The sequence below is a fragment of the Protopterus annectens genome, chromosome 12.part0 (genome assembly GCF_019279795.1).
Source record: "Protopterus annectens isolate FY-2018-M chromosome 12.part0, PAN1.0, whole genome shotgun sequence".
Lineage (NCBI taxonomy): Eukaryota > Metazoa > Chordata > Ceratodontiformes > Protopteridae > Protopterus > Protopterus annectens.
This window is the reverse complement of record NC_056746.1, coordinates 775390705-775403204: the sequence shown is the minus strand read 5'-3', so window position 1 is coordinate 775403204 and position 12500 is coordinate 775390705. Positions and strand designations below refer to the sequence as shown.

The window sequence follows — 12500 nt, the reverse complement described above, 5'->3', positions numbered from 1 at the left end:
TGGGTCAGGCAATGTGCCACTTTGGCTGTAAATGTAGATTCGTTCAAGTAAACTGGCAGCAAATCCATCAAGTTCGGTTAACAATGGCTTAATTCTGGAATACCTTAAAAAAGGAAATATAGTTTAATTAGTAGCAGTTTAACAGTTTGCAAAAATGTGTTCAACAACTTACTGAATGACACTTTAAAGTGGTCAAGCATTTTTACTGCAGTTAGCATGTATGGCAGTGTTTATTTACTGTTACGTTTGGTACAGACACTCATGCACTTAGCAACATTCACTCTGAGTACTATTTAGCAGAAAACACTGGATCTGATACAGAGGTTATCTAACAGAAATAAAACAGTATACAAAATGCCTGGGCTGTACTCTGAGAAGCAAGAAATAAAATTACATATAAATGACATTCAAAACTAAAGCTACTGTCATAAAATGATGAAATATATTTCAATATTAGAAGCTCTTCGACAAAAGCCTTCTTTCCATGTTAATATTACAATGCACTAAAAGGCAGGGTGCATTTTAAATGGGTATTGAAAAGTCTGATTAAAATATATACAACTGGTTTATTCTTTAAATGTTTTACATATAAATTCCATGCGTAACCTGAAAAAAAAACGCCAAAACAATATTCATATATTGCAAATCAAGAATAAAAATCCACTTTATTTCATTACAGCACAATCATGCCTAGTACTTGCCTTCTTCAGCATTACAATTGTCGTGTAAGACCTCCATTTAAATAGTAAAAGAAAAAAAGAAAACAACATGCTTCAAGTTAATCCAATAAACATTTAAAGGCATATCACTGTTAATACCCATTAATAACAAGGTATCACTGTATTGTACAACTGCTCCACATTTTTCTTACCTATGCCTATACAATATATTTCCCATCCACATGTTATAAAACATACAGTTCTCTGTGTACTACAAGGGAAAATGTTTGGCAAACATTGCATCTTCCATACTTGAATGTAACTTCAGGTAAAAGGTAACAGAAACACTAGTTGCCTTTTTTACTTATTTATTTATTTAATTTTGGAGCAAATTACTTTTGACTAAAAGATCACCAAGGCTTTATCCATTATAAAAGAAACCTCTAAATCCATTAGCAGCAATATTTTTCAAAATGCTATCTGTCAACAAAATGTAATTCTCTCTAAGGCATACACATAAAAACAGACATATACATACATTCAGCTGCATTTATGCCCCTACAGACATGCACACAGAGTTTGCATACATCTAGATAGCATTAGCTGGTACCCTGGATATATAGCTATGACTTCTTGCAGTAAATTCTAGTACATAGTACTAGAATTTTGTCTAGTAAATTCTGTCTAGTACATAACTTTTGAAGTGTTGTTGCTTCTCTTAGGGTATAAAATCTATAACACTCCTATTTAACAATACATGATAACATAGCCGGCCTTAGGCATAGGCCAACTAGGCGGCTGCCTAGGGCGCTGCTCTAGCAGGGGCGCTTTTCTAGTATTTATTTGGTGTAGGTAGACCAGGATGGGGGCACCAGGTGGTGGTGGTGGTGGGGGTACCCTGGAGCCATTTTGCCTAGGGCACTAGTTGACCTAAGGCCACTCCTGCATCATAATGAATCAGTTGTTCTGATAATTGACAAGTAGAAAACACTGTGAGGAGGGATTCAGAGAGAATCTCACCACCCATGTTAATTGTAGGTTAGTGAATTAGCAAAACAGCACTGTTGATTCAGAGACAAAGTAAAGACACATAGAGGAACACCTCATTAGCACCTAATTAATGTGTAAATGAAAAGAAAATTGTCAGATTTTTCTCTACCAGCCAGTGCATTGCAGTAGTATAGGCACTCCCCCATACACACACAAAATCCCATGCATACTCTCCCAGACACTCCCACAGACATGAATGTGTCTACAAACAAGCATCTACTGACATGTGTCACACTCATGGCACAGCTTAGTCACATGCATGTCCACAAAACACAAACACACACACACACCGCTTCCATATACTTACCTCCTGTAGTGTGGCCACATAGACACACGCAGACTCACACACTCACACACACACACACGTGCGCACACTTCACACACACTCACTCACTCACACTTACACACACTCCCCTCACACTCTCTCACACACACGCACACACACACACTCGCACAAACACACATACATTCGCACAAGCGAACACACACACACAACACACACATGCACACATACATGCACGCACACACACACACACACACACACACACACACACACACACACACACACACACACCGCTTCCATATACTTACCTCCTGTAGTGTGGCCACATAGACACACGCACACTCACACACTCACACACACGCGCGCGCACACTTGCACACACACACTCACTCACTCACACTTACACACACTCCCCTCACACTCTCTCACATTCTCACACTCTCACACACGCGCACACGCACACACTCGCACACACACTCGCACAAACACACGCTCGCACAAATACACATACATTCGCACACGCGAACACACGCACACAACACACACATGCACACGCACACATACATGCGCGCGCGCGCACACACACACACACACACACACACACACACACACACACACACACACACACACACACACACACAGGCACACACATGCACACACATTCAGCTGCATTTATGCCACTAGAGACATACACACAGCAGTATGCACATAACTAGTTAGCATTAGCTGTTCCTCTGAAGTGCTGCATTTATTTGGGACTTCCCCAACAGGACTGCTCTCCATGCTACAGCCACTGCCACGAGAAAACAATGGCATGAGAGCAATATCTGAACATGTCAGACTTACAGTGATGCAGAAAACTTCCGAGTTTTAAGTTTTGTGCATCATAGTGTACCTTTCTGAATAGGTTCATAGGTTCATAGGTTGGTACTAGGCTATCAGCCCTAGGGCCTATACAAGCCTAGCCATAACAATTCCCTGGCTATTTTTTCCCACACTATTTACTTCCCTGGACCCCTGTCTAGCAGGGCGACTGACGTGTTCCCCGGGGTGAATTTCCTTTCTCCCATCCAATCATCAAGGTTCCTTTTGAAGAGGGCCAAAGAGGCACTCCGCTTGACATGTATGGGCAATCTATTCCAGAGTCTGGGGAGTCTCTGGGTCAGGAACCTATCCCTCCAGCATGTTTTGTTTATTGTGATGACAAGGTTTAGATCCCTGGAGCGTGTGGCTCTGAGGGATTGGGATTTCTTTAAGTGTAGCATGTCCAACAGCTCTGGGTTTGACATGGCCTTGTATGTTAAGCAGAAATCACCTCTGAGTAGACGATATGCGACAGAGTATAGCTGGAATTTTTTTAAGGTGGTCAGCGTAGGGCATCTGCTTTAAGCCTGTGATTCTTTTAGTGAGGTACTTCTGCGACCTTTCCAGTTGTTGCAGATGAAAAAGCGTACACCAAAATACCGAACAAAAAAACTTTTAAAAGGCGAAAAGAAAACAATAGGAGCCGGCAACTCAACTAAAACTGTTTAATTGTAAGCGCTTTCAGCAAGGTGCTTACCTCGCCTTCATCAGACAAACACAGAATCAATTAGACCATCTTAAATAGAGAAAAACAATTGTCCTAATTAATTAACTTACACTTAATTAGTTGTTGCAGATGTCTTGAGAGGTACATACCAAACGGGGCGTTGTATTCTATAATGAGTCTAATGAGGAATGAGTACAGTGGGACAATTACCTCCTTTTTTCTGAATGAAAAGCCCTTAGTGATAAGGTGTGCCACATAGAAGGATTTCCTGACTGTTGTGGCAATGTGGTTATCGAAGGTGAGACCACTGTCCACCTGTGTCCCTAAGTCTCTTATCACACTTTCAGTGTTTAGTGTACTGCCACCTATGTGGTAATTCATGGGTACATGTTTTTTCCCAAAGGGGAAAACTATACATTTCTTGGCATTGAGCTTGAGCCCATGGCTCTGGCACCAAGCATCTGTTTCTGTAAGGCCCTTTTGTAGAGTATCCACATCATTTGGGGAGTCAATAATGGCTCCCAGTTTGCAGTCATCTGCGAACTTTGTTATCCAGAGTCCCTTAGTGTTGGCCTGTACTTTAGAGAAGTAGATGCCAAACAAGAGCAGTCCCAGGGCTGAACTCTGAGCTACTCCACTTGTCACTTGTCTGGAGCTGGATTTGGAGTCGGCTACTTTTACAGTGTGGGTTCTATCAGTAAGCCAGTTAGCAATCCATTGGGTGACGTAGGGATTCCCCGGGTTTGTCTTAGCAGACACGCTTTAATAACCTCTGCTTAATTCATCCAGTAATAACTTCAAAATTTTTTAATATGCTGCAGAAGCCGAGTACTTTCTGCTCTTTAGCTCACTCCCAAAGCAAGACAAAGAATGGGTTTTGGTGAACAAGGTTTCTTGGGATTTGTGTACACAAATGCCTCATTCATCTGCCAAAATAACAACAAAAAGAAGCAGAAAGTGAATTCTCAATAGGGTGTGAAGGCTTTAGTGAACTGGTTGGCCAGAGCCAATAGATCAGAAGTGGGTATGGATTCGAAGAACAGCATTGCAGAATATGTATTGAGGATATGGGCAAACATCCTTCAAGAAATACATAAAGTGAACAACATGCTAGGCGATTTTATCCTGTCATCAAATAATAATCTGCTTAAGACAGGGTGAACGTTAACAGGACAGTTCAACACCATTGCATGATTGGAAGCAGAGAATACCCGCTTAAGGTTAAGAGTGTAGGTGTAAAAGTGGAATAGTCACTTAAAATGCAAACAGACCTGAAAGATCAAGAAAGAAGAACCTGCATATTGAAGGAGTTCCCTAAATGATGGAGGGCATGTATTATTAAAAATGTGTTCAGTAATATCTGACATGATGATTTGGGTATCCAGAAAGTGAACTAAGGACCAAACTATTTCTTGAGTATATGCCCTAGAAGGAAGTAAGGAATGAAGATGTTTGTTGAGTATATGTCCTTGAAGTATCTGTGGTATCATGGCTTTGTAAATTAAACTAGTTAGGTTAATGTATTTGTAAGTCGATTCTGGTGTAAATAGACCTTCTTTCTGAAAGGGATTCAATGAGCACTGAGGAACCAAGTGTTCCAGTGTTGGGTTTTACAGCATAGGGTTATATGGATACTGATTCCTAGGCAGCTACACATAGAAAAAGGGCATAATTTCTGCAATTCATAAAGGAATGCAGACTTCAAAGACTGAGTTAGGCTCCTGTATCTTATAATATTCGATATATATATATATATATTTATAGGCAGATCAAAAGCATTCCTTGATTCAGTAGAGACACTGAATATGTGAAGATTTATGGTGATGAAGGTAGTGATGACTGGACCAGGACTACAGCAGAGGGCAGTGCCTTCCAAGTAGAAATTTGAATGAATAAAGGACTAACGGGAGCAACCTCATCTTTATCAGCATGGATCTAACAGCAAAGGAAAAATGAAATTTTCTGACTGAAGAAAGACAATTAGTGGCCAAGAAGTGAAATAGGGGTTATATAAACTAAAACCTGTTTGTGCTCTTAATGACACCAGTGGAATAGTTGACTTAGCAACAGCTGTAAAGCGGTTTTGTGGCCTTTAATGTCTGGAGTTTTGTTTCAGAAATGTTTTTTTCCTACAACTGTTAGTGAAATTTGTTATGGGAGGAAGAGAAAACAGCACTTCTAAATGCAGTTGTATTACACCTATGGCATATAATAGCTTGCGTTTCTGTAAGTTTAACAATGAGTTTTCATTGGGACAGTGGGTCACGTGGTAGTCCTGGCCAATGAGGTGCACATTAAATGATTGGGAAAAAGTTACTTATTTTTCAGGATGTTTGTGCAGCTCCTAGAAATATGACAGAATGGTCAGAGGTACACATGGGTACCAGGGAGTTGAAATTTGAGTTGGAAATTTGGAGTTGAATCAACAATTGGCATATTAATGACTGTAGCCCTGCAGCTAATTTATGGGTTTGAGTGGCTGTGATAACTCTTGTTTTCACAGGTTGCAGTAGAAATATATGTAGAAGGGTGACTAAATTTGGATTGCAGTGATGGCATTGGTAAAGAGGAATAACAGTTGCAACTGTTTTGGAAGCAGATTACACAGAAGATTCTGGTTACCATGGACATGTACACATGCCGTTAAACATTAATAAAAGGATTACAGTCCTGAGCTAGACATGTACAAAACTTGTAAATACTACAACCCATGGACACCTCATCTTAGCTTGACCCTGTTGTACTCTAGAGAAAACAATGAAGAAGCTAAAGATAAAGACTACAGGTATTAAACACTTCCTGCTGGTGATGCTAAGATGAGCATAATATTTTGAAATGTCCTGTAACCTGAGCAGCCTGTGACAGTAATTAATTCTCAGCTATACTTATAATGATGTCTGCCGATAACATGATTCACTCCTACACTATGGAAGTGATTACACATCTTTGTAAATATGTGTATGTTGTTATTCACACAGTTATACATTTAGTGATAAAGAGAGATTCAGTCTAATGTCCACAATGGTAAACAAATGTTGCAGCTGCAGTAACTTGACTAGCGACTGGGGAAGTGCATTACCAAGTAATAGCTGGAATGAAGAGTTACTCTGATGTGTAAAAGAATGGAGCAGATGTACAAAGTAAACACACGAGAATAAATGTTTCAAGAAGTGTGGGAGGTAATTAAGAGACATTTAAAGGAAGGATTAAAAAAAAACTACTTGGAATGTGAATGATATTACCAATTCAGTGTCACCTGTTAATATTGGTAAGGAAGCACAGACTGGATTTAATAGCATTACAAGGAACACATTTGCCACAAAGCGAACATACAAACTTGAAGGGAGAAACTATTAAGAAGTATAATTTTATGAGGAGTAAACCAAAATCACAAGGCAAATTGAGGAGCAGTCTGCTAAATTAGGGACAGTTGAGGTGTAAGGAAGAACAACACAGTCTAGGTGAAGTGTGAGGGCTGGTTAAAAAAAAAAGTAAGCAAAACTCCAGAAGTAGGAAATGGAGGAGGGACGTGCACAAACACATACGCATGGTGTATGATTTTTGAGCATCTGTTTTCAAATCCCAAATTCCCAAAATCTCAAAGTACACAATCCCGAGACCAGAATGTCAAAAATTGGCTTTAACGAAAATTGAAAATCTGGAGTGTCAGAATGCCGAAATGCTGTTGATAGTTAAATGGAATACTAGTTATTTATGTGCTCTCCCTTTAAGGTTTTTAGTTTGTGTAGGGAAACAGCATGGCGGGCATGAACTTTGGAACAGTGAGCCGTTGGTAAAGTATGTAAGTATATGGAATTTGTAAAAGAAAAGCTAGTTGTCGTTATTGTAGGGTAGATTTAGTGCATGTTATCTGGTGTATTAGTGAATAGATTTTTCTGTTGTGTCTACATACAGGGAAGAAAAGTTACAGGTAGTGTTTTTTATGTATCTGTGTTGGTTGTTAAAGTTTTGCTGACATCTAATGTTTCTGTTAGGTTGGAGATTTTGTTGTGTTAGTAAGTTAATATAAGGCATTATTATGTTGTTAGAGATATATGTTTAAGCTGTTATTTAGCTGTTTGGTAATGTAGTTAGAGTTTTAAATTGTGCAGTATAGTGCTTGAGCTTTGTAGTGTTGGAAGTACAATTGCCATACAGTGTAGAACAGCATATTTACGATTTTCTTCACTGTAATATGATCTCGGAGTTGATATATTTAAATAGCATGGGGTTTATGAGGTACAGGGGATCTTGCCCCTCTGCTTAACTTCAGGAATGTGAAGTGTATTGATTTACTTTGTTATTGTGTTTTTTGTCAGGGAAGGGTTGGGTCATTACTTCTGCTTCTTAATTTTCAATATTTTGAACGCTGAGATTTTGCATTTTCAGTCAGTTGAACTCTCAGTATTGTCTCGGGATTGTGTAGTTCTAGATTTTGGGTATTCTGGATTTGAAAGTAGATCCGATTTTTGAAACATGCTGCACACCTCTACCCGGTGAAATCAATTTTCATGTTAATTTGTTGTCAAACGACTGAACAAAGAGACCTATAAGAGTAATAAGATACCATACTGGAAAAGGGGTGGGGGGATCAAAGATTAGGAACTTTAAACAATACTGGGGTGGAAAAAGAGATGGCTGAAGCAGTGTGCTTAGTATAAAGGGTAATGTTAATGTAAAGTACTTTGTTACAGTCAGTTTAGAATTCTTGTTACAGTCAGTTTAGAATTCTTGAATCAATAAGAAAATTGATTTACAACTGTTTAACTTCTTGTTGTTTTTGGTTGTGCAATGTTATGCTGAAGTTATCAGCTAAAGCTTGTTGTTTTGAACAAATACAGTTAAAAATAAAGTAAAAAGAAGAAACAGGACGGGTAGGACAATATTAATAATGTTATGTTTAATAAATGCATATGATTGGTGAGCACATAGAAAAATACTTTGATCACTTTAGCTTCTTCTGAAATACTGAAATATTGTTACATTAGGTCAACCTTATGTAACCTGACTTGTCTGTGCAGGATCCTTAAAAGGTTGCAAAATTAGGTGGTCGTTCATTAAACATTGAAATGCCTGTAGTAAATTGACGCTGTTGACATGAGGAAGTGCATATTTTTACATTTTTCTCTCATACCCAATACAAATCACGTTTGTGATTTGTCTTCATTGATGGCAGTTTTCTTTCAAAGGATATTGTCAGACTGAGTTTAAAAAACGGGAATGTTTATATATATATAGATAGATAGATAGATAGATAGATAGATAGATAGATATAGATATACATACACATATATATCTATATATAAAGAGATAGAGAGAGAGGGAGAGATACACACATACACGTACACACACACACACACACACACACACACACACACACGAGCGAGTGTGCACACATATACATTACTCATACATAGACATATATGAATTTTATACATATTCACAAGAGTAATCATTTTGGTGGCAACTCCATGAACTGAAAGACATGCAAGCAGTAAAGCTACTCCCTCCATAATGTTTTAAAGTGAATTACCTGATGATATGCTTGTTGCACCCTAAAATATTCATGGGGTAATTTTAGTGGCAACTCTCAAGAACTGGAAAAAAAACATGTTAGCAACAGTACTCACCCTCCCTCCATCATTTTTCTTTAGCTGGCTTAGCTTACAGAATTCTTGCTGTCTTTATTTGATTGAGATTTTGAGGGGAGTTTTTGTGTGTGTTTAATTTCTATTTTAATATGCTTTTGTGTTCACACAGTGTTTTGCTTTTGTATTTTTTTCAGCTTTACCTCTTAGGCAAAATAATGCCTGGATGAGTCTTTCTACTTCATGTGTTTGTAATGCATTTGTGTGTACACGCACACATGCACTGACTCCTAGGGTAAGTGGCTTCTTTCTGTTTCTATGGTGATTGCTTTAGCTTATGATATTCACTTCCTGTCTATTCTACACTGCTTCAGTGTTTTTTTTTTGTAGTGTTTACGCTTACACTTTCTTCAAGATATTCCCCCGGATTCACTAATCTTCCGTGCAGGACTAGCTTAGTCCTGCACGAAAGCGCCCATGTAGGAGGAGGACGGCAGCGCGCCATGCATATTAATGAAGGTGCACTGCCCGACCTCCTACACTTACACGGAGCGTGTACGAGGGTAGGGGGCGTGTCTGAGAGCAGTGCTCTCAGAATAAACATGCCCCTGCAATGTAGAGCAGCACAAAGTGGAAATAAATGAGCGAGACCGCTCATAGGTGTCCGCATATACCCACCAACAGTCTCCCATGCATACAACAGCAACAGGACATAAAAATTAAAAGAAGAAACCCCTTAATTATTTTTTTAAAACTCCAAGTACAACTAACCGTAGGTGCGCGGGTGTGCCCATTGCTTAGCTACAGTTAAAGCAGCTTAAAAGGCTGAAGTGGATAACAAGGAAGTTATAGCCAAATGAAGCAGCACAGCAATAGTGTAGTGAGCAGAGCATTCGCCTAATTGGCAGGCATTCCAGGTTCGAGTCCCACTGCAGCACAGTCTATATTTACATGGCAAAGCATGGTATAACCAATATTTTTATTGCAAAACCCACTAAATAATATATATTTATGAACTGGCGTACTGCAGGAAATGCACATGTGAAGAGTCAGTGTCATAATGAATAAGGCAGTAGTAAGCAGGTGCAAGCAAAGATAAGCAGTAGTAAGCATATGTAAGCACTAGTAAGCGTGTTTAAGTGTGTTTGCATGGGGGTAAGCATTGCCTACACAGATTAAGCAAAGTAGAAGCTAACTGAGTGTAAGAAACTATAACCTGAAATAAGCAGTGCTTACCATCGCGCAAACCCACTTACAACTCCTTTAAAGTGCCTTAATCACTCTGTACCCAACGGGCCTTTGTCTGCCCAGCAACAAAATAAACAGCCATGCAGGTCTCAAACCCAGGAACCTATACACCATAGCTCCAGTAGCTATCCACCAAGCCATCAAAGAAGTACAGAAGAATGAGGTAGTAGTAAACATGTCCTCACCATAGTATAACCAAACTGTACCTGTGAAAGACATCAGTATACAGTCATATGTGTCATAACTTACTACATAACGTAAATATGTGAACTGGAGTACAGCAGTAAGCCCAGAAGTGAGGTGCACTTGTAATAGAGTGTCTAAGTCCCCAATAAAACACAAAGACCCCACAGAGTGTACGTACACATCAATCAGGGATACTAGGCATACATATAAGGTGTAATGAATAATAACACAATGCCAAAAAGGCATTATAATGAATGTCTACTGTAGGCAATACCAAGCATTGCACAGGCCAGCTTAGGAGGTGTGAGCAATGTGTACACCCGCTAATTCTTTGTGCCCAGTGGTATACTCCTTTAAACAATGCCAACCTTAGGTAAACAGGTTTGCCCATAGCTTAGCCTTTTCAAATCCAGCCAATCACGGAAACGTGTGGGAAATTGGCCCCACTTAAATCCAAGAGGCAGGAATACAGCTCATAACTGGTTATAGCTTCCCCTTGCAGGTACTATAGCAGTAAGGGGAGAAGGAGTCTGCTTCCGGGCGCAGTGCTGGTGCATCCTGGAGTTCAAGGTCATGACTGGACTCCTAGTTAAAGACCATACACAGAGACTGCTGCAGGGCCAGTACCAGGGCTCGCAATACAAGGCGGAAGCCTGGGACTGTCTTGCCCGCGACCTCACCAGTGTCACTGGTATACCCCAAACTGGTGAGCAGGTCAGGTACCACTATGCCAACCTGAAGTGGCAAAAGGGGGACCTCTTGCAGGATTGGCTCCAAGAGGCTAGAGCATCAGGAGATGTCTCAGCCATGTGTATTAGTTCACTACCTGTTTAATAATTGCCAGCTCAGGTACATCATGGATAGGTATGGCTAAATATTCCTCTTATGTCCCCCACAGCTGCAATGGAGTGGGCCGCAAACAAGGAGGCCCACATCTGCCACCTGACGATTGCGATGCGAGGCAGGTTAGTAATACTCACGCTTTTACTGTCATAGGAAATAAAAATAAAAGTAGTAGTAAAGTTATTGCTAATATAAAACCTGTATTGTTCAAGGCAAGTACTGCATACACTAGAGAATATGGCAGGAAGCGTCTCATATTGTTAGTATGGCAATAAAAGTATACCCTGACAAAACGGGTCTAACTGCTGGACTGTATGTGTATATTCTGGTATCATACGGTAATGTAGATTTGCAATTATGTAATAGTACTGTAGTATTAAGCACTGTTAACCACACCATGCACCATAACGTGAATGTGTAGGAATGCCTGTATAGGACAGGTGTAATCCCCAGAGGGCATTTAGTACAAATGAGAGACACATAGACAGTAAACAGGAGAAATGCAGACAACAAAACCCAAATAGCACATGCAACTGAGATGTGAACTGTTGTTTTATTAGTACACACAGCCACGGTTTGAATCCTGCCAGTGGTAGTAGTCTGCATACAGAATTATACACCACAACTGTACAAATATGTCCAGACTGTCTATTAAAGTGGCCCATATCTAATGCCATCAACCTATCCCCCAGGAAATCAGTGGGATGATTCCAGATGTATATGCATCAAATAGGAAATACAACTGATTGATACAGGTATGACAACAAACATGGCACACTAGCAACTCCCCAATACCTTATGTGACTAAGAAGACATGTATGTCCCATTTACACCCCAAACTGTTAAGCTGTGGTCAGAGTGTGTACAGTAACACAGTGAGATGTATGTGCATAATACTAATGTGTAATCTGGAACCTTGTGTGGCAACAAGCATTGCTCCCACAGGTACTTTGGATATGAGCACTGTGCTGTGAAATACAGACCAATATAACCTGTACTGGTACCGTCCACCCTGGTATTGTAGGGGACTGTAACTGTTGTAGTTTCTCTGAATAATAAAGTATCACTGGTCACTGTCGCCCACACTGTGCTACATAATACAACTGTGTAGG

At 39.8% G+C, this 12500-nt stretch overlaps 1 protein-coding gene across 1 annotated transcript in view; it reads right to left on the bottom strand.

The window, feature by feature from the left end:
- Positions 1–12500, bottom strand: part of SCNN1B (sodium channel epithelial 1 subunit beta) — a 1718819-nt gene that overhangs the window by 1436686 nt on the left and 269633 nt on the right. Inside the window, exon 3 of the mRNA XM_044089820.1 lies at positions 1–103. This exon is cut by the window's left edge and continues 198 nt beyond it. Within this exon, the coding sequence (XP_043945755.1) occupies positions 1–103 (103 nt within the window). The remainder of the gene's footprint in view (positions 104–12500) is intronic.